This window comes from Martes martes (assembly GCF_963455335.1).
Source record: "Martes martes genome assembly, chromosome: 16".
Classification (NCBI taxonomy): Eukaryota; Metazoa; Chordata; class Mammalia; order Carnivora; family Mustelidae; genus Martes; species Martes martes.
This window is the reverse complement of record NC_137904.1, coordinates 50,594,696-50,616,884: the sequence shown is the minus strand read 5'-3', so window position 1 is coordinate 50,616,884 and position 22,189 is coordinate 50,594,696. Positions and strand designations below refer to the sequence as shown.

General features: G+C 56.9%; 2 protein-coding genes across 2 annotated transcripts in view; both read left to right on the top strand.

The window, feature by feature from the left end:
• Positions 1-8,438, top strand: part of SCN4A (sodium voltage-gated channel alpha subunit 4) — a gene marked incomplete at its 5' end in the record, with an annotated part of 28,364 nt that extends 19,926 nt beyond the window's left edge. The window contains 6 exons of the mRNA XM_080827118.1: positions 1,034-1,312; positions 1,587-1,640; positions 1,948-2,089; positions 2,503-2,600; positions 3,154-3,424; positions 4,157-8,438. Of these exons, the coding sequence (XP_080683244.1) occupies positions 1,034-1,312; positions 1,587-1,640; positions 1,948-2,089; positions 2,503-2,600; positions 3,154-3,424; positions 4,157-5,382 (2,070 nt within the window). The 3' untranslated portion in view covers positions 5,383-8,438. The remainder of the gene's footprint in view (positions 1-1,033; positions 1,313-1,586; positions 1,641-1,947; positions 2,090-2,502; positions 2,601-3,153; positions 3,425-4,156) is intronic.
• Positions 8,439-11,097: 2,659 nt separating this feature from the next.
• On the top strand, positions 11,098-14,943 carry CD79B (CD79b molecule). Its single transcript, XM_080826997.1, has 6 exons — positions 11,098-11,554; positions 12,235-12,279; positions 13,148-13,450; positions 13,703-13,821; positions 14,062-14,103; positions 14,215-14,943. Exons 1-6 carry the CDS (start codon positions 11,152-11,154, stop codon positions 14,311-14,313), a joined length of 1,011 nt encoding a protein of 336 aa, XP_080683123.1. The 5' UTR covers positions 11,098-11,151; the 3' UTR covers positions 14,314-14,943.
• The last annotated feature ends 7,246 nt before the right edge of the window (positions 14,944-22,189 follow it).

Genomic DNA, 22,189 nt, shown 5'->3' with positions numbered 1-22,189 from the left:
CCCTCCCTAGGACGGAGGAAGAAGAGAGGCAGGCCCGTGGGTGTCGAGATGTCCCTCCCCGGCCTCAGACCCCGGCCCACCAGAACTCTGCAACCTGGACCTGGGCCTGGGCTCTGAGCCTGCCCACCCTTCCATCAGGCCCTTGAGAACAGAAGTGACAGTAAATAACAGAAGCTTTGGCCAAGACAATTGGGACTTCCCCAGCCAAGAGAGGTCTGTTGGGAACAAGACCCACTCACAGGGACAGATGTCTGTGAAGCAGCTGGTCACAGGCCAGCAGGGCGCTCAGCCAGAGGGGCTCCCTCCTGTTCATGCAAGGGGCCAGCCAGTGCTTGGGTCCTCCCGCCTCAGAACCAGGGACCCCTCCTCCCCGAGGGGAGATGACCTGCCCATGCAGCTGGCTGGTGCCCCGGCCAAGAATAGAGCTATACCCCAGGCATCACCAGGGCTGTGCCGCCCACTCTGTCTGGAAGTCATGAAACACCTTCTCCTCAGAAAAGGACGATTCTCAAGATTAGGCCAACCCGACAGAGTGAAGCTAGCCTGTGCAACCAGGGCTGGGGGTGGGGCACAGGGTCCTTCTGCTTTGAAGACCCCGATGGCTTCTTTTCTGTATCTGTGTCTCTAATGCTAGGAACGGATGAGCAGGGGGCCGGGTCACGGGGGCTGAGTTTCCTATAGGGGCCAAGAAAGGAGTGTTTGTCTCCTGCCTAGTGACCCGTGGCCAGGCTGCTTCCAGAGAAGGCTGATGCCCTGACTCTGGGCTGATAGCTCCAGCCAAGCAGAGAGCCCTCTTCAACCACTAGGCCAGCAGCACCCCAACCCTACTCCTCACTTCCCCACTCCCACCCCCAACATAGAGCCCAGCAGACTTCTCCCCCAGGCCTAGCTCAGAGCGACCCTCCTCCAGGAAGCCTTCCCTGAATAACCACGCCCAGCCCTGTCTGGTCCACTTTTTAGTGTAGGTGGGGAGCCTTGTCCCAAAGGAGCCTGGGTAAAGATCTGGCAACAAGCCCTCACCCTGGCCCCCCAGGTGGTGGTGAACGCCCTCTTGGGAGCCATCCCCTCCATCATGAATGTGCTGCTTGTCTGCCTCATCTTCTGGCTCATCTTCAGCATCATGGGCGTCAACCTGTTTGCCGGCAAGTTCTACTACTGCATCAATACCACCACCTCTGAGAGGTTTGACATCTCCGAGGTCAACAACAAATCTGATTGTGAGAGCCTGATGCACACAGGCCAGGTCCGCTGGCTCAACGTCAAGGTCAACTATGACAACGTGGGTCTAGGCTACCTCTCCCTCTTGCAGGTGGTAAGTGTAACCTGCTGCCCTTGCACTAAACTGAGAATGGAAGTGCTCCCAGATTCTTATTGTACCTGTACCCACTGCTACTCCTCGTTAGGAGGCCCCCCACCCTGCTTCCAGTGCTGTGGGACCCTGAGGTAGTATCTAGATCTCTCTGGTCTCTATGTGATGCCTGCCCTGTGGGGTTCTGGGGAGGACCAGACTAGGGTGAGGAGGGAGACTCATGGATGGTAGAAATGGGAAGGAGCCTCTCTCTTCAAACCTAACCACACTCTCCCAGGCCACCTTCAAGGGCTGGATGGACATCATGTATGCGGCAGTGGACTCCCGGGAGGTGAGTGGGGCTCACCGAAATGTGGCTGGCAAGCAAGCCAGGGGAGAGGGTACAGACCAGAAACACAACCATCCCCGGCCCCATGCCACCTCCTGAGGAGCCCCCAAACTCAGCAGCCTGAGGGGTAGAAGGGTCCACCTCTGGGCCCCAGGATGCCCTTCCTGCCAACAGTGAGATGGGGAGCAGGGAGCAGCCAACATGCCCCCCAACCTCGCCATCCCATCCCATCCCATCCCACCCCCATCCCGTCCCATCCTGTCCCATCCCTGTGGCTGTCCTATCCTGTCCTGTCCTGTGTCCTCTGCAGAAGGAAGAACAGCCCCAGTACGAGGTGAACATCTACATGTACCTCTATTTTGTCATCTTCATCATCTTTGGGTCCTTCTTCACCCTCAACCTCTTCATCGGTGTCATCATTGACAACTTCAACCAGCAGAAGAAGAAGATGAGTATCCACCCACCCTCCCTGGGCTCTACCCTCCCTCTCTTCGCTCCCCCATCCCTTCATATAGTCCCGCATGCCGCCTCAGCCCCTACTGTGTGGTGCTGGTGGTATGACTGAAGCGGCAAGCCTGGGTTCAGATCCTCCCCGGCGACTTTGAGAAAGTGACGTGGCCTAGGCCATGAGCCAGTGCTGGTCCTCTTCCACACTCTGTCTGTCACCCCACTCCCCTCCCTCCTTTCTCTGGACCCTGCAGACCCCCTTCCCCTCCCTCCCTCCCTCAGCCCCTATCTCTGGCCCCTCCAGGTCCCCTTGCTGGTGTGGGGGCTGCTTTAAGGGTGGTGCCCGAGGTGGGGAGGTCCTGAAGACACAGGAGAGGGGCCCTCAACCTTACTGGCACCATCCCATTATACTTTGGAGGGAAAGACATCTTTATGACGGAGGAACAGAAGAAATACTACAATGCCATGAAGAAGCTTGGCTCCAAGAAGCCTCAGAAGCCAATTCCCCGGCCCCAGGTACCAGCCCTCTGAGCCCCTCCTCCTACAGCCTGGATGTACCTTCCAGCCAAGGGGGCCGATGGGGACCAAACGCAGGCTGCCCTCTGTCCACCAGGAGGTGTCCCTACCGTGAGGCTGGGGCCACCTGCGGTGAGGCTGGGGCAGCAGTGGCCTCAAACCCCAGCCACTGGTTTGCCCCTCACCTGGCCTTGCACAGCCCTCCGTGTCTGCCCACCCCTTTAGTGGGAGGGAGGCCCCTAGAAGTGGGTGGAAGAGGATGTCCAGCCACCCTCCCCAGTGAGCAACAACTTCAGGAGCAGGAAGAGAGGTTGCCGGGGGAACCTGAGGGGAGAAAGTGTCCTGGAGGGAGGAAGCAGCCTATGGACCCCCCAGGACATCCTGTCTGGACAGGTCTCCCCTCCCTGCCGTGGCTGACTCTATCACGAGTCCTGACACCCCTCTGTCATGCTGTGTGTCACCCCATGCCCCCAGCCTGTCCACACCGTTTGGGTCCTGACCACTGCCCCCCACATCCACCCCCCGCACCCTCGCACCCTTCCCCGTGCTGCAGAACAAGATCCAGGGCATGGTGTATGACTGCGTGACCAAGCAGGTGTTCGACATCACGATCATGATCCTGATCTGCCTCAACATGGTCACCATGATGGTGGAGACGGACGACCAGAGCCAGCTCAAGGTGGATATCCTGTACAACATCAACATGGTCTTCATCATCATCTTCACCGGCGAGTGCGTGCTCAAGATGCTCGCCCTGCGCCAGTACTACTTCACCGTGGGCTGGAACATCTTCGACTTCGTGGTCGTCATCCTGTCCATCGTGGGTGAGTGGGGCCGGGCTGGGCAGACCCACCCGGGGAGGCCTGCGGCTCCTGTCCTTGCGCTCACACACCTGCCCTTGCACCTGGAAAGCTCGCACACGCATGTACACGGACACACGTGCATAGGCTGCTGGCGTCCACACCATGCCCAGAAAGCACACGGGCTGGGCTCACAGGCAGGCTGTCAGCTGCACACCCACGACACACTTCTAAAAACATTTGCCTGATCAGTAGATGCACACTGGGCTGCCGAGGTGCCTAGTGGAAGACAGATGGTTCCAGTATCCGTACACACAGAAGTGCACAGACGTGTGTCAGTGTGATAGCAACTAACCACTTATTGATCATTTACGATTTGCCAGACACTGTGCTATCCCAGGAGGTAGGTGCTGTTACCACCTCTGCTTTAACAGGTGAGGAAGGTGAGTCACAAACAGGTTAGGCTCAGAGTCACACACACAGCTGTCCTCCCTCTGTCTCACCAGCCTGGGCATATCTCACCTCCGTCTGGCTGTGTCAGGGTGGAGTGGAGCTCCCACCCCCAGGACCCTGGGAGAGCCCGACCTCATCAGTCAAGCCATTTGGGCTGTGCTTCTCCTGCTCCCTTCTGGGGAACAGCACACCAGGCTAGGCTCCCTTGAGCCCCACATGCCTCCCCCAACCCCCACCCCGCACCTGCTCCCTGACCCCGCCTCCCACCCCAAGGACAGAGCTCCTCACTCTTGCTCCCTGCAGGCCTTGCGCTCTCCGATCTGATCCAGAAATACTTCGTGTCACCCACACTGTTCCGAGTGATCCGCCTGGCCCGGATCGGGCGTGTCCTGCGGCTGATCCGGGGGGCCAAGGGCATCCGGACTCTGCTCTTTGCCCTCATGATGTCCTTGCCTGCCCTCTTCAACATCGGCCTCCTCCTCTTCCTCGTAATGTTTATCTACTCCATCTTCGGCATGTCCAACTTTGCCTACGTCAAGAAGGAGTCGGGCATCGATGACATGTTCAACTTTGAGACCTTTGGCAACAGCATCATCTGCCTCTTCGAGATCACCACATCAGCCGGCTGGGATGGGCTCCTGAACCCCATCCTCAACAGTGGGCCCCCGGACTGTGACCCAACACTTGAGAACCCGGGCACCAGCGTCAGGGGTGACTGTGGCAACCCTTCCATTGGCATCTGCTTCTTCTGCAGCTACATCATCATCTCCTTCCTCATCGTGGTCAACATGTACATCGCCATCATCCTGGAGAACTTCAATGTGGCCACCGAGGAGAGCAGTGAGCCCCTGAGCGAGGACGACTTCGAGATGTTCTATGAGACGTGGGAGAAGTTTGACCCCGACGCCACGCAGTTCATCGACTACAGCCGCCTCTCGGACTTTGTGGACACCCTGCAGGAGCCGCTGAGGATCGCCAAGCCCAACAAGATCAAGCTCATCACGCTGGACCTACCCATGGTGCCGGGGGACAAAATCCACTGCCTGGACATCCTCTTTGCCCTCACCAAGGAGGTCCTAGGCGACTCTGGGGAAATGGATGCTCTCAAGGAGACCATGGAGGAGAAGTTCATGGCCGCCAACCCCTCCAAGGTCTCCTATGAGCCCATCACCACCACCCTCAAGAGGAAGCACGAGGAAGTGTGTGCCATCAAGATCCAGAGGGCCTACCGCCGGCACCTGCTCCAGCGCACGGTGAAGCAGGCGTCCTACATGTACCGCCACGGCCAGGACGGCGGCGGGGACGGTGGCCCCGAGAAGGAGGGCCTGATCGCCACCACCATGAGCAAGATGTATGGCCAAGAAAATGGGAACAGCAGCTTGCCGGGCACGGGTGAGGACAGGGGCTCGACGGGGGACTCCGGACCGGCCATTGGGCTCACGCCCATCAGCCCTTCAGATGCTGCCCTCCCTCCCTCCCCACCCCTGGGGCAGACAGTCCGCCCGGGGGTCAAAGAATCTCTTGTCTAATAGCAGCGGCGAGGTGGCCCGCTGAGCCTGGCACAGCCCCCCCCAAAACCCTCATGGTGCCTGCTAACTGAGGGAGCAGGCTTTGAGTCTGCGGCTGATCGGCTCCCTGGCGGGGACAGGATTTGGCCACACTGGGGCTGACCCCCCAGGCCGTGGAAAATGGGAATTGCACTCGGACACCACCCTGGGCCTGAGGCTCTCCCCGCGTCCATGGTTTCTCATTTCAAGTTGCTCTCACCTCCTCATGGGCCCTGCTGCCTCTCCTCTTGGGGGAGGTCAGAACATCAGAAATCTCTGCCCCCCACGTGGGGGAGGAGTCAGCCTACAGTGGAGGGATGAGCTGCCCTCCTCCACCAGAGTCTTAAGGGCTATAGGCCTCTCCCCAGGAAGTGGCTCAGGCCCCCCAGGCCTCTCCTGGATAAAGATGTCTTAACCTCAGTGAGAGCAGACTCCTGACCCAGAGCCTACCAGCCCTCCCCTGCCTGGGATACAGCTATGTCCTTCCAGACCACAAGTTAACCAGAGAAAAGAAAAGTCACTGGTCCACCAGTGGTTCCCTGAGTCTGGTTGGCCACTGGATCCCGATGCATCTGGCTGGGGTTGTAGCCCCTGAAACCACGTCCCGCTTTGTCCATTGTGCAGCCCCTGGCTCCCCTGGTCGTCCCCTGGGGGAAGAGCAGGAGGGAGGGTTCCCCTCAAGAATGGTCTTCTTCTAGGAAGCATGGCGGGTTGACAGAGGTGGGGTCCCGCCAGCCGCATCACTGCCCTGGAGGCTTCCTTGGCCAGAGCACCCAGACCTGGGGCAGGGGCAGGGACCCTGGAGCCCGGGGGTAGATTTCTGTTCCCTCCCTCCCGCTTTAGCACCACAGGGCTCTCTGTAGCCTCACCCAGCCTCCAGATCCCCTCAGCCCCTGCCACACCCATCTCTCCCTCCCTCCTCATCCTTCTCTCCCCATCCTCAAAGTGATCTAAAAGTATTGTCCTTGAGCCCATGTTAGATTTCAACACCGGGATGTGCACAGCTCCCCTGGCTCAGGCCCAACCTTCCAACTTCCTGCTGCCTGGCACACCGGGCGGCATTTTTGTTGGCACCACTGGTCCGGGCATGGTCGAGCCAGGCCTCTTCCGGCTCCCGGAGAACAGACGGAGGCCAAGCTCAGAGGAGGCATGGAGACACCTCAGGCATCACTGGACTGACTCACTTGTGCGTGTACCTCGGGTCTGCTTCATGCCTGTGTGTACAGCTGTGTGTGCGTTCGAGTCCTCAAAGCACTGTGTCCTGCCTCCACGTGTGTGTGTGTTGTGTCCACGTGCCCCTGTAGTCTGACTGGTGCGCGCGCGCGTGTGTGTCCTGTGCAGCCTGTCCGTGGGGTGTGCCTGTGCTGTGTGTGAATGAGTGTGAACGTGCATGGTAAGGTTTGCACGTTGAGTCCCCGTTGGCCTTAGTTCCTCTTCTCTTTGTTTCTTGTGAACAGTTTGATTAAAACTCAGGAAGCAGCAAAACCTCCAAAACAATGTGGCTGTGGGTGTGTGTGTGTGTGTGTGTGTGCGTGCCCGCCCACAGGCTGGAGCCTCTCTTTCTGTCTGCCTTACTCTCTGGCCTCCTGGCCAGCCACTGCCCCTTCCTCCTATTCCCTTCATCACACCCATTGCCTCAGCCCCGCTCCCTGTCTCTTGCCTATGTCCTCCATGGAAGGAGGCCCCACTCCTTCTACCTTCCCACAACCGTCTGTCTCTTCCTTCAGAAGATGCATCCTAGAGAGGGCAGCCTCCTCCCTGACCAGTACCCTGTCCCCTGCCCTTCCCCCAAACTGGGGTGTCCCCAAGAGCCTCCGCATCTGTTGAACTGGATATTCACCCAAAGACTCCATGGAGACTACAGAGACCCACCCACCCCACCCCCGGCCTGTGGCCCCCTGTCCACACCTACACCCATCCCCACTCTGTCCCGGTGGGAACAGACCCAAGCCAGGCTGGCAGGCAGGCTCCTTTGTACAGTTCTTATAATAAACCTGCCACCCCTCGACACCCACCCCCCGCCTGTGCCTCACCTGCAGACTTCTTCCTTCTGTACCTCCTCGTGCGGACGTTGACAGGGTCTGAGGGATGCAAGAGGCAAGAAGGGCTGGTGGGTATTGGGGCCAAAATGGGGAAGACTTGGGGAGCCTCAGGGTGGGTAGAGGCCAAGATAAGGAGGGCCCCAACTGGCCCAGTCCGGCTCTCTCCTGACCCCCTCCAAAAGGAGACTTGGACTTTGAAAATTAATAAAGGGAAAAGCCTCACTAAAACGGAGTCGGGAGGTTCAGCAGGAGGAGCTCTCAGTTTCCATCACTTCTCATCAATTGCAGACCGACTGGGAAGAGATGCACCTTGCACGTGCCTACCATTTTACTGTCTGGCAGGAGAAGGGAAGACTTTCCTCCTCCCCCGGCAACAGCCCAGCCAATGAGAGACACTCACAACTCAGCCAATAAGAAGTCACCATACTTCCAACTCCCACTTCACTCCAATGGACTTTTCGTTTACAGCAGCCTTTCCAGTCTCCCCCTTTCCTCTATAAACGAGCCCGGCGTCTGCCTTGGGGCGGTGCCTCCAGTTTTACCCAGTTTGCTTGTGTGGCGTGGCCGTTCTCTGCTTTCCCGAATTAAGCCGTCTTTCGCCAGTAAAATAACTGGCAGTTTTATTTTTAAGGTTGCAGCTCCAACCTCGTATCAGGAGGCCAGGTGAGGTCAGGGGTCGTGGGCCCCTCTCCAACAGGCAGCGCCACAGTCCCTCTCCCACCCATGATGGTGCCCAGGAAATGGTACTGGGACCCAGTAGCCCCAGCCCCTCCTCTCTGGAAGCCTCCTTCACTTCTCTGCGCCCCCCAGAGGCCCCAAGGTGCCTGAGGGACCCATGGTGTGACCCTTCTCTCCCCACAGTTAGGGATACTGTCCCCCGAGGACCCGACCTCTGAACTCTGACCTCAGAGAGCCCAGGGTCCCATGGACCTGTGATAATGAGTAATATGACATAGTGAGCTAAGTCCACAAGCCTGGTGAATGAAATACAATTTTATATATAATTTTGTTTTCTACAACTTGATTTCTGACTTCCAAAGCTTTATTTGTACAAACGAGGAAGCATTCCTTTACAATATTTCTACACCCTCTTTTCTTGGGTCCTAAGGTTACATGGACCCTGTGCTGGCTGTGGAGGGCACCCTGATGTCCCTCAGCCATATTCCTGAGGCCCCTTCCCTCCTTGCTGTTCTCTATGCTTGGGGAGAGGGGTTTAGCATCCCTGTAGGGTTCTGAGCCCTGAACCAGGGTACTGACCTCCCTCCCTGGGATGGGGGTGCTCCTTCCCAATCTAAGTTTCTCCACACTGTGCCTGGGGCTTCTCCAGCTCCAAGGACAGGAGAGCTAGCAAGGAGCCGTGACCCACCCTTCCCCTGAGCCTTGAATAGTGGAGGAAAAGAGGCAAAATACTAGATGAAAAGCATAAGCTAATATTTCAAAGTCATCCCCTCCATCAGCTATCAGCTGGCCCCAGTGCCTTTGCAATTGCCCCCTAGGGTGGGGTGGGACCACTCCTCAATGAGAACTGCCAGGTAAGGGGTTGGCTTTCTGGCTGGTAGGCTGCAGGGTCAGGAATCAAACCCACCTCCTCCTTAGCCAGTGGGCCTCCACCCTCCGCCCACAAAACAGCAAGCCCAGCAGAGCCAGGTAGAGTGGACTGAGGGGGAGGGGCAGCAGTCTGAGCCCCTCCTTCCAAACTGAGGTTCTGCCCTCTCCCACCCTCTCCAGGAGTGCTGTGGGTCCCTGACCGCTTGCTTCCTCAAATTCCTAAGCCTCTTGTCCCCTCTCCCTCCACCCCCATCTCTTGTCTCAATGCTGCCTTCCTGGAAAGGAGAGGTGGAGGCGGCCTAGTACCGGGGTGTGCAGCCCAGGGTAGCTGGGGGCAGAGGCAGGAATGGGCTTATGGGGCCTCCTGTTCCAGGAAAGAAAAGGCGTCACGACCCCAGATAGAGCTCTGTGCTGTTGTCATCGGAGAAGGAACAGCACAGCCCCAGCTGTGACAAATAACCCCACCGGTGGTGGGGGCCCCACTGCTTCCACCCACTCCTGAAGATGGATCCCTGCCAGGCATGAATGGGAATGAAGTCCAAAGGACACATCTGCATGCCTGCCCACAGGGGATGTGGGTGTGTGGATGTGTTTGGAAGATGCCATCTGCCCCCCAACCTCCGTGCCCCCCTGTAGTCACCCTGGGCCCTGGGCCCAGCTCCTGAGCAGAGTCCACACCACACAGCCCAGGCAACACACCGTGTGAGCGGTCACATGCACACATACATGCGTGTGCCCCAACCCTTCCCCAATCATCTTCCCAAAGTGGGGGTGCACTAGGTCCAAAGCTAACCAAGGTCTCCCTCATGAGGAAGTATTTTGCTAAAGGAAAAAACCCCTGGATTTCCCCCATTCCTCTGGGGGTGGGGTCTTCAACCAACCACCCCCCCTCACCGCCCCAGCACAAGGGGCCTGTGGTCCCCAGGCTGACCTCAGGTGATGTTTATATTCCTGGGCTGTTTGTTCCGTGAACTGAACATCTGACACCTTTTCAGAGAAATGTTGTTGGCTTGTTGTTTTTTTTTTCCATTTGGAACATCTGGAAACAGAGCATCTGGGACTGCGAGGAACAAGCTGTTCCTTGGATGAAAGCTTAACCCTTCTGTCCCTGTTTTCTATAGCTCTGGTCCTGGCTGGCACTCCTTTGCAGTGGCCCGTACCATCCAGGTAAGGCCTGTGGCAACCAGGACTGAGGGGGCACCACCCAGACCCCTGCCTTTCTCATTGCCAACCCTGGGGCATGGAGCAGGTCCACATCTCTCTGAACCCAAACAGATGCACTGGTAACGTAGGCTGTTTGAAAAATGGAGGGTGGCAGGAGAATGAGATGTAGACAGAGGACACACAGGCTTCAGCTTCTTTCTTCCCCTCCTGGGAGTTGGGAGAAGAGAGGGGTTGAGGGGACAAGAGAGAAAAGGGGGGAGACATAAAACTAAGAGTGAGCTCAGCTGCAGGGCTGAGGTATGCAAGCCTGCCTTGTGTGGCTGTGCAGGTTGTGCACTGCACAAGGGCGGCCCCGGCCCCCAATGTGTCAAAGTTGTGTCTGCCCAGGGACATAAAAACAGAAACTCAGACAAGTTTCTGAACACTGTGGTTCCATCCACCACTCTACTGACTGGCAAGATAAAGCCAGAGAGCCTTTGAGTGTCAGAACCTGGAGGTTTCCCCACACTAGCCTCTTGTCCCCCACCCCAGACCTGGGAGCTTTGGACAACTCTCTGGGAGTCCCCTGATGGCTGAGTGGTGGGGTTTTTCTAAGCTGTCTCTACCTAAGTCCACCCCCTTTTGCAGCTTCTAGCAAATTCTCTTACCAAGTGAGGGAGGGAGGCCTCTTGCCAGAGTCTGGACTATGTCTTCTCCCAATTAGCTACCACATCTGGCTCTTGCTCAAGAACCTCTGTGGCTCCCTTCCTCCCCAGGGTCAAGTCTTCGTCAATCCCCACCATGGCTGCCTGCACTCCAGCTGAGAGGCCGCACTCTGGGCCCTCCGGAAACCTGGGCTAGGCATGTAGCAACCCTCCCCCAGCACCCCTGCTCCATCTTTCCTTGGCGCCTCTCTTCCTGCAGAGTGCTGGCTGTCCCAGAGCCAAGGAGCTGTGCTCACATTCACCCACAGGCCCCAGATGTGTTCAGCTAAGGGTCTGGGAACCTAGACTGTGCAATGGAAGCCTGGGGACCCCAGGACATGACCGTCAGTGGGGTGGGGACACGGGGAGGGAAGCACAAGCTGCCCTCGGGAGACTTGGCGGCCCTTGCCTCCAAGGGTCATCCACTGTGGTGTCCTTTGAGCCTTAGCTGCACAGCTGACAAGAGAGCCCAGCCCTCCCCCAGGGTCCCGAGAGAGCTGGTGCCTCCCCTGGGTCCCAATTTGCATGGCAGGAAGGGGCCTGGTGGGGAAGAGGCAGGGAGGGGACAGGCTGCAGCCCAGGCAGTTACACGTTTCCCACCCAGGAGCGTCTGTCCTAGTCACCAGCTTGGAGTCCAAGGTGGATTGGTGACCATGGCCGGGCTGGTGCTGTCTCCCGTGCCCAGCAACTGTCTGGTGGTGCTGCTGCTGCTTTCAGGTATGCCCCCCCCCACACCCCAAAGGAGGCCCACAGGTTTCACTCTCTGTCACTGGCTGTTTGGTTGTTTCTACCATTCTGTGTCCTACTCTCTCCAACCTCCCCATTCTGTCTCTCACACTTTCTGCCTTCTGCCTCACTCGGACTGCCGTGGGGCCTGGGTCTGTGGGGATACCATGCTGATGGGCTCAGGGGTCTGTGGCCCCAGCCCCTCTCCTTCTTAGAGGGTGTCAGGCTGAGCTGGGGTGAGCGGTTGGGAAGGAAGAGAGGAGTATGGTTTACCCGCAGTCCCCAGAGAGCATTGTGTGTGGGGAGGGGGGGGTACACAGGAGAGGCGCTGCCCCCAACCATACCCTGGGATGTGCACATTCCAGAAATGGTCCCCTGGTCTGGAAGACAGGACAGTCCTCCAGGTGTGACTTTCCTCCTGTTTCATCCAGGTGCCTGCTCAAGGCCAGCCGACAGGCCAAAGGCAAAAGGGGGACTTGGAGGTGGATTTCTGGTGACTCTTCCCCCCTCCAGTCTCTCCAGAGCCGTGCCAGGGAGGGCTCAGAGGTCCTGACCTTGATGTCCCGGGAAGAGGAAGTGGGTCTAGGAATGCAGGGGGCCGCAGGGGTGGGGCGGCCAGTTTCCAGTGGGGAGCCCTGAGCCAGCCCCGCCTACTTCCTCCCACCCAGCAGGTGTGCTAGCAGCCAAAACAGAAGACAAGTACCGGGATCCCAAAGGTCAGTAACTTCCCCTGCCCCTTATGGGGGCAAGTATGTGTGTGTCCAGTGCTGGTTCCTGCCCCAGGGGCTGTCCCATGGCTGCCCCTGTGCCCTTGTCCCCCTGGATCTCCCCAGCCAGGACACCCATCTCTAGGCTACCTTAGGGTCTCTGTCTCAGATGCCTGGCTCCAAGGGCCCTCCCAGCACCCCTCCTGCCAGCTCTCACCCTCATTAGACTAAGTGCTCCAGTCCCAGCAGCTAAGGGGTATGGCCCAACCCAGGGTGAGGGGGGAGGCCAGAGGGAATTGTACCGAGGACTCAGGCTGGATCTGTCTATTTGGGGAGTCGGACTCAGCCTGGGAAGGAGCCTGTAACCTTAGGGGCTCTGACAGGCCACAGGGCCTCAGAGATTCCCAGGGGCCCCTCACTGGGAACACTGGGAATGATGTAGGAGGGGGATTTTCAGAGCAGGTGGGTGGGGAGATCTTGCCAAGCTGAGAAAGAAGGTTTAGGAATCAAAAAGTGGGAGCACCAGGCCAGGTGGAGCGCCGTCCTATGGGCCTCTGGGCCCCAGTGAGTGAGGCCTAGATCATGCCGCCATATGGGCATGGAAAGGTATAGGAAGGTCCAAAGCCCTTCTAAAGGAAAATCAACTGCTGTGGTGGGGGCAGTCGGAAAGGGGCGGGACCCAGTGGTTTGGCCTCTAGCCACTCATGTGGCCCAGCTCCCACACACCTCTGCCTCATGACTGTCCTACACCCAGGAGCAAGGACAGACGAGGCGGGGCGCTGAGCCAGGGGAGTGCCACAAGGGGAGGGGCCCACAGTGGGGCTGGCAGCGAGGAAGACACACCGCAGGGTGCTGACCCCGGCCTTGGCGCCCACAGGAAGCACTTGCTCCGGCATCCGGCAGAACCCACGCTTCATAGCCCGGAAAAGGGGCTCCACGGTGGAAATCAGGTGCTACACTGAGGAGCTGGGGACCGTGAGCTGGCTCCGGAAGCGGGAGATGGACTCGGAGCCCAAGCTGCTGCTGAACGAGGGCGACATGCTGCAGACCCGGAACGGCTCCATCGCCACGCTCACCATCAAAGGCATCCATTCCCAGCACACGGGCATCTACTTCTGCCAGCAGAAGTGCCCCAATGAGTTCCTGAGCAAGGGCTGCAGCACTGAACTGCGAGTCATGGGTGTGTTAGGGGCCTGTCCTCCCACCAGGGTGGGAGAGGGGGCCACGGGGCCACGGAGCCTTTGTAGAGCCATTCACAGCCCAGCCCAGACTCCCACTGGTTGCGGGGGGGCCACACTGTGAAGGTGGCCATGGCCGTAGATCTCCCAGGAGAGCCACTGAGGGGGTCCCGAGGGCCACGGGGCCCAAGGAGGGGGCCCCCAACCTCACCGCCCCCCCTCACGGCCCCACCTCCCCCGCCACCTCCCCACAGGGTTAAGCACCTTGGCACAGTTGAAGCGGAGGAACACACTAAAAGACGGCATCATCATGATCCAGACCCTGCTCATCATCCTTTTCATCATCGTGCCCGTCTTCCTGCTGTTGGACAAGGTGACCACGGCGGCCGGGGTGGGGGCGGCCCTGGGACAGGCCAGACGTGGGCAGGCTCTCCATCTCCCCAGCCCGGGAGCCCACCCATTGACTCGTCTCTGCAGTCTTACCTTCGTCCATTCAGTTCTGAGTGCTCCTCACCCCCTCTCCCCTGGCCCCCAACCCCTCTCCCCGGCCTGGCCCAGTTGCAGATGGGGTGGGGGCAGCTAACGCTCTGTTCTCCATCCCCGGCCCCACCAGGATGATGGCAAGGCTGGGATGGATGAAGACCACACCTATGAGGTAAGGCAGAGGGGGACCCCGCGGCGCTGAGGGCTGTGGGGTGGTTGGCGACACCGTCCACTGGTGTGGTCAGAGGGGAGTCAAGGCCTGAGCACCGTCCTGTGTTTCCAGGGCCTGAACATTGACCAGACGGCCACCTATGAGGACATAGTGACTCTGCGGACAGGAGAGGTGAAATGGTCAGTCGGGGAGCACCCAGGTCAAGAGTGAGGGGCCGGCCCTCCCCACGCCCCTGGGCCCCGCCCGCCGGGCCTGCATTGACTGTGTGAGAGCCGCCTCCAGCTCCCAGCTCATCCCCTCTTCCCTGGACCTCGGTCAGCCTCTGAAGCTGGCCCACCGCATCTGCCTGCCCCCCGCCCTGGCCCCTGGTCCCCAGCTCTTGCCGAAGAGACTGGAGCAGAAGGGCCGTAGGGCCGGGCAGTGATTTGGAGTGGGGAGTTCTCTGGGGATAGACTGGACCCAGACTTCCGGGGTGCTGTGTGGGGATCCAGCCCACGTTCAGAATGGGGAAGGCAGAGGCTTGTCTGGAACCTGCGAATGGACTCAGGCAGACCAGCTTCCTGCAGAGCCCAGGAGAAGCCATGGGCCATCCCACTTGGCCACAGATGGGCCACAGAGGGCTACATGCCTCTCCCACCCTCTCCCACCCTCTCTCATCCTCTCTCACCCTCTCCCACCCTCTCTCACCCTCTCCTACTCTCTCTCACCCTCTCCCACCCTCTCTCACCCTCTCCTACTCTCTCTCACCCTCTCTCACCATCTCCTCCCTCTCCCACCCCAGGGGGCTCCTAGCCTTGATCCCATTCTCCCATGGAATAAACAGTGTGTCGAGAAACCACACACAGGCTTGTGACATCTATGGGTATAGGGTGGGTTAGCGTATCTCTCTGGACACAAGTGTTTGGGCCTCTGTGGGCCTGTAGGGTGTGGGAGAGGATGACTGCCATGGGTCTCATGGACCTCTCCTGGGCTCACTAGGGCTTCTCTCTGAAAGTCTGGCTGGGATCTGCAGTTACGCCCTTCTGGCTTTCCCTAGCTGGGTCCAGACCGGAGAAAAGCTGGTAGCCCTTTTTGGCAGGGACGCCTTCATCCTGCATTCCCTGTAGCCCACAAGCAGCACTTGGGTCCTGCTCTTTAGGGCAGGGGTCTCAGCCTTGAAGGAGCTTGCCCTCGCCCGCCCATCCCAATCCTGCTGTCCTTGAAGGCCCTCCATCTGCGAGAAGCCCTCCGAAATATCCCCAGTCCCTGCCCAAGCCCCGTCTGTGCCTTGCGCTGCCCATGCTGGCCTTTGTTCTCCAGTTAAACTACTCCCCACCACACCTGAAAATTTTGTTTTTAAGTTTGACCCAGAGCCACGCAAGAGAGAGATCCCTAAAGAGGGAGGCTTTGTGGTGGTGAAGTTTGGGGGCCCTTAGGTGATTCCTTCAGCCTTTCCCAGCAACACATCAGAGGCCCCCTAAGGCCCCAACGTCCCTACAAAATGATCCCTAGGGGCCTACAAACTAGGACCCCAACCTGCCAGCGGCAGGAGTGACTGGGAACAGTTCCCAGGTAGGAGCTTAAGAGCAGTGAACCTCCGTGTGCAAAGCCAGGCCTCACTCAGCTTCCTGTTGACCTTGGGGGACCCTGAGACACCTCTTTGCCACTGGTGCTCTGGATTCAGGCCAGAGAAATCCCTGCCCCCAGGGAAGTGCCAATTTAACCGGAGAAGCAAGACCAGCATGTGGGGACCAGTAAGAACACCCACCAGTTGCTACCAGCTTTCCCCCTGCACTCCCCCCACCACCCCACGGACCTGCAGCTGGGGCAGGGGGCTAAGGTTCTGGAGCCTGGGGTTCCCAACACTCCGTGTATGCTTGGCTCAGTGGCGCTCCCCGGGAGCCGGGCCGGGCAGGCCAGGCAGGGCCCACTCCCTCCACAGCCTCCGTGGCCTCTGGGTGGCCCGAGGAAAATGGTTTGTTTTGGCATCTGCCTCCACTGAGCTGGAGCCCTTCCTCTCCTGCTGCTTTGCATAGTGGCGCTAATTCTGTCCTCCTGCCTCCGCCAGGGACCCTAGCAGCCCGGCTGGGGGTGGGAGGGTGTCTTCACTTCTCCCCCCAGCAGGGTCTCCCCTGACCTGGGGCTGCTCTGAGTCTAGAACCGGCCCTGGCTTTACCAAAAGACCAATACTTTTGAATCACTGAGTTTTCCTAACATTTGGCAGTGCTGTTGGCAGAGAAGTTTGAACCGTAAGTTCTGCCTCCTTCCCCAGACACCCTAGAGGGTATTTGTCCTCATGGTTATGATATAGAAACCCTCCCTGGTCTCTTTGCCTTTTTTTTTTTTCTTTGTTTTTGTTTTTGTTTTTCTGTTTTAGGGGCTTATGCTCTGTCTATGGTCATATCTAGCTTACGGGCCCCTGGCCCCCAGAACTGACTAAGGCAATGCAGATGAAGCTGAGTGAGGCTGCTGGGGGTGATGAACGTCTCAGGTCTCAGTTGCTTTATCTGTAGAATGGGAATCATAAAAACTTGTCTCAGGGCAAGACTTTGTCAGGGAACCAGATGCTGATCTGTTTTAAGAAAAAACATTGTCGTACAGTTAAATTGACTTTGTTTTCTTTCAGTGTACAGTTTGATGAATTTTATCATTTGTGCAGACTTATATGACACGCCCCCCCCCACTGCAATCAGGATACGGAACATGAACCAAAATCTTTTATTGGGCCCCCAAGATACTTACATAATGAGAACCTCTGAAATGCTAAAATTGTATCGGACAGCCCCACGTTCATGTACATAATCTTGCATAAGTCCCGCTGTAACCCTGGAAGGGGGCAGCATCATCCGCATCTGATAAATGAGCTAATCAAGTTCAAGGAGATAACAATGGGCCAAACCCAGAGCTCCTGGGGCATGGGACACCTTCTGACGCCAGGCCCAGCATTCTTCCCAGTCCCTCGCAGCTGCCTCCCTTGGAGGAGTGTGCAGTATGGAGACACTGAGGAGGAAGTAAAGAAGGAGGAGAACCAGGGAGGAGAGAATCCTGGGGCAACATTGGCCATCTGCAAACATTTCCCATTGTTCTCAGGTTCCAACACATGGGAACATGAATCCTAGACGGGCTGGAGTTGGCGCCATGGGGCCATCCTTCCAGGGGTCCCACTCTGGCTGGCTCCCCCAGGCCTCCCCTTCCACAGAACGCAGCCCTGAGGCGCCTTGGTGGGCACAAGCCCCACTGCCCACTGGGGGAATCCAGCCAGGTCCCTCGGGGCCCTGCTGTAAGCATAGGCTGGTTCCTTCTTCGTTCTAGCTTGACTTCCGGCCCCTTCGATGCAGGTGCTGCCAGGCTGGGGGTGCTCTGACCTGAGGGTTTGGGTGTTTTTTCCAGCAGAATCAGAGGTGAGAGAAAAACAAAACAAAATGTCAAAAGCGGCCGCTGTGTGGGTGTCGCCGGTTTGTAGTGTTGGAGTCTCAGGCAGGAGGAGTCTGAGTCTTCTGCAAAGGGGCTACAAAAGGCCATCATGGAACACGGGGTTTGGGATTCCCATATTCCGTCTGTGAGGGTTCTGCTCTTTAGATGACCCTCGGGGCTGGGTTCAGAGCCCGCGTCTGTGAAATTCCTGGGTGTGTCTGGCTCCCCGTGGCACTCCTGGTTCCGGCACCCTCAGAATCTGCTGGGGACTCAGTCGCAAACAAAAACAAAGCAATGCCAAACCTTCTACTTGGGATACCTCAGCGGGCCCTCCAACTCCAAAGCCTTTACCTGGAAATCTAGATGACTCCACAGAGCACAAAAATTAACCAATGTTCCATCCCAAGTTCAGAGCGTAGTTTGCTAAAGCACATTTAAATGGATCCTCGTGCATTTCTTAAATTAAAAAGAAAATAATAAAGATCTCTTTCTCTCTTACCGAACCCCACTTTTTTTCAGTGCGGGAGGCCAGCGGGGAGTGGTGCCTGATGCCTCCGGAGGACCTGCTTAGGGCTCAGGCTCTGTAAGTCATGAGTCCGTGTAGAATATTTGTATGTACTTGTGATCAGCATGTGCATACTGCCTTGTCTATTTTTTCCATTTAAGTTTTTTCATGCATGTGGTGCTGTGCACTGTAAGATCTTGTACTTTATATGATTTTTTTTTTTTTTTTGGTACTTACTTTGGATTCATCCTCTAAGGAGGACACAGAGACACAAGCTGGCCTCCCTGACCAAGTCTGGGGTGGGGGTGGGTATTTGCATTCTTCCCTTGGCGTTGTCCCCACGTCAGCTCACTCCACCTAGCACGTGCTGGTTGAGTTCCTGGCTCTGGGACTGTGCCCTCTGCCCGTTGCCCCTTCTTCCCAGGGTTTGCTCTCTCCTCTCTATCTTAGCTATTTTCTTCATGGCATTTTTCACAATGTGAAATCTCCTGGTATAGTTTGCCATTACGTCTGTATTTGTTTGCTCTTGTCTCTCTTCCCCTTAGACTCTAAGCTCCAGCAGAGAAAGAACGGGGCCTTTTTTTCATCTGGGCATGCCCATCTGCCGGGTATGCTATCCAGCACGTAGAAAGAGCGACGACTACTTCTAGAACCAGCTAATGCGTGAGGAAGAGAATGAGTGAACGAATGAATAGATAAAAGGCAAGAATCCAGCCTCAAAGGGTTTACAGTCCCACAAGGGGCATAAAATGTCCACAAATAAGCACTGAATCAGGTAAAAGGAGTCAGAGGTGATTTCCAGTTAAAGGCACCAATCAGGAAAGCACCCCAGAGTTCCCACAGCTGCTGGACACACCTGGGTACTCACTACTATTCTTTCTTTTTTTTTTTTTTTTTAAGATTTTATTTATTTGAGAGAGTGAGAGAGAGAGAGATCGGGGAGAAGGGCAGAGGGAGAAGCAGACTCCCTGCTGAGCAGGGAGCCCTACATGGGTCTCGATCCCAGGATCCTGGGATCATGACCAGAGCCAAAGGCAGTTGCCCAACTGACTGAGCCACCCAGGTGCCCTTTCACTACTTCTTTCTCCAGGGGACTGTCTTCCTGGGGAATAATCCCCAAAGTGGACATTCATAGGGCCAGCTACGGAAGCTGTGAGGCACTCGCAGATGGTTCAAAGGTTCTCAGCCAGGGTAAACAACCCTCTTATCAGCCCACAGGAGTGCCTACCCCTATCCTATGTCCCACCCCCAAAGCCCTCCAAGGCCCTTCCTCCATGCTTAAGCCCTGTGGCAAACCCAAGGGTCCAATGAGATAAAGGAAGTGAAAACATGATGTACACTGAAACGTGCAATTCACATGTGAAGGATGATGTGATTTGGTTCATTAAATCGGGTTACATCGGGTTGTTTTTTTCTGCAGCTTTTCTTGGTGTCAGTGGACCTCATTCTGGGGTGAAGCTCTTTCCGTTCAATTCCCCCCAGCTTCACTGAACATCTTCTGAGCAGGGACTTGACCCTCCTCTGTTAGCTTTGTGCTGAGGAAAGTTCTGTCCATGCCCGGCAGCACCCCCGTCTTTCCAGGACGAGGGTTCTAAAGAGTCCCATGTGGTGGGAAGAGACCGTGGGTAAACTTCTGTATTTCTTTGAGTCTGAGTGTCCTTGTCTGAAATGGGCCTCCCACTCCTATCAGCCAGGACAGAGCCTGGCACATGGTGGGCACTCAGAAATGTTGTTCTCCTTCCCCGACTCCCCTGACGGAGCCTTTGGAAACCCCCACATAATATTCTCTAGAGACCTTAACCCAATGCGGAATGATTGACATGGTGCTGGGACTCATGCTGGAAGCAAAGAGGAGGCGGAGTTACGTCCCAGGGACAATCCCAGCGTCTGGCCTCAAGAAAAGCAGCACCAAGTTCGTAGTGGGAAATGTGGACCTCAAGTGACCAAAGTGGTGGGAGAGGAAAGAACTGCCATCAGTCCCTCTGAGGCTGTCCCTGAGCCTGCAGTAAGTATGACCCCAAAAAAAGACTCCAGACCCCATGGATTGAACCTCAGAGGGGCTCCTGAAGCCTGAAAGAGGTTACTTTCAGATCAAGAGCCGATCTGCAAGCTTCCACAATAGGTACAGAAAACCCCAGATTCCAAATCCAAAAATATGAAGGGCTTCCAAACACACTGAATTTCATGGATTCCAAGATGATGGGCAATTCATCTTGAGCCTTTTGAGGCTGACCCCAGAGATGCTAATCACAGCCTTTTCCCACTTGCCACCACGCGGAGGCCATGGTTCTATGTCTCTGAACCTGGAGAAGCCAGGGGTCTGGCCCCGTGGTGCCCCAAGAAAGGGTGGGTGACTCCCCAGCACTGGAGGGAAAATCCCTAGTCTACCTCCACATCCTTCCATTCTTGCTGTCACTGTGGTAACCCCAATGGGGCATCCTCAGGGACCTCCAGAGTCCCGTGAGCCAGTCTAGTTCTGGGGTCAATGGAAGTGGGTTTGGTGAGAAGAGAAGGTCCAGACCCCTGATCTGACTGGTTCCATCTATTCTTGGCAGTACCCTACCTGAGGAGAACCTTAGCCACACCTCCCTTGTACCCATCTTGTGTGGTTCTTGAGCAGTCCCCAACTTGAGCTCCTGTACCCTCACTCCTAGGGGAGGCCTGAGGCCTCACCATGGTCCACAGTTCACATACAAGTTCCCCCACCATGAGCTAGAAACTGGTCATGAAGTGTTCCACATCCGTCCTCCACAAGGTAGAAAGAGGGAGGGGGGAGGCAGAAGGCTGCGTGGAGCTCGGAGAACTTCCTCCATTTTGCTCCTGGCCCCTCCTCTGTCGTAGAGCTGCAAGGAAGAGCAGAGAGCCTTCCCCATGCCCCCCTCTTCCTCAGGCCTACGTCTTTAATGACAGCCCCCTCTGGTCCTCCCTCAGCCCTGCCTAGGGAAGCGCTCTGTGCGTCCCGGTGCCTTCCCCAACAGACAGTGAATCAGGGCACAGCTGGGCAATGATTCTGGAATGATGGGAGAAAAGGAAGCTGTATCCTAAAAGTGGGAGGTGGCAAGAGGCCAGCATTTGCATCCTGGACCACGAGGGTGTGGCTTTTCAACATTGGTTGCCAACGCCATAGCCAACAACCTCTAGAAGGGTTTACTGGTTCATTTGTTTATTTTCCCACAGGGCAAGTGCTAGATGTTCTTAGACTCAAGAGGTGGAAGGTGTACAGGGAGGGGAATTCCCACTCTTAGTCCTGGGGGTGATCTGATGCTGGTGGCCTGCAGAGGCCACAATGTCCCCACGCCCTGGCCTGGAGGCTGAAAGACGACTGTCCTACCCAGCCCCCACCTTGCACGGCTACCTGGTCTCCAACATGCACCCCATGTCTCTGGCCCAGTCTTGCTTGGGAAATGAGGGACCACATTCCACCTCGTGGGAGAGGACAAAGTGAAGCAAAGGGACCCTCGTGATGAGGGGCAGGATCTCTGTTTTTGTTTTTGTTTTTTTAAGGTTTTATTTATTTATTTGATAGAGAGAGGGAACACAAGCAGGGGGAGTGGGAGAGGGAGAAGCAGGCTTCCCTCTGAGCAGGAGCCCGATGCGGGGCTCGATTCCAGGACCCTGGGCTTATGACCTGAGCTGAAGGCAGATGCTTAACTGACTGAGCCACCCAGGCGCCCCAGGATCTCTGTTTTGAGAGACATTTAGAAGATACAATAACTGAGTGGCCCACCCAGTCTGCTAGGGAGAAAGGGTTTGGGATGATCAACAGGGGAAGAGGAAGGTTTGGGAGGTCAGCTTTGGCTGAAGTAGCTGGCGAGAGCAAGCCTCTCTGAGCCTCAGTCAGCTCCTCTGTAAAATGGGGAGGCAATAATTCCGCCTTCACGAGATGGTCATGAGGGTCAAACGTGTCACGACGGGAAGAGTTCTATACAAATATTAAAGGAGAAGAAAGACTGGGAGGTAACTGAGGTGACTGGAGAGAGCATCTTTGGGGGTGCTGTACCCGAAGTTCCAGTGTGGGGACGAGACCCAAACTCTCAAGGGCTCTTCCGAACTGGAGATCCTCTGGCGGCGGCTGGGCTGGCCGGGGGGAAGCCCCAGGAACTGGGTCTGTCCCTGGCACTTCTCTTCTTGGTTTGCATCTCGATAGCAGGTTCGAGGAGTTGGGGGGGCGTATGCCTCCAGTTCTGG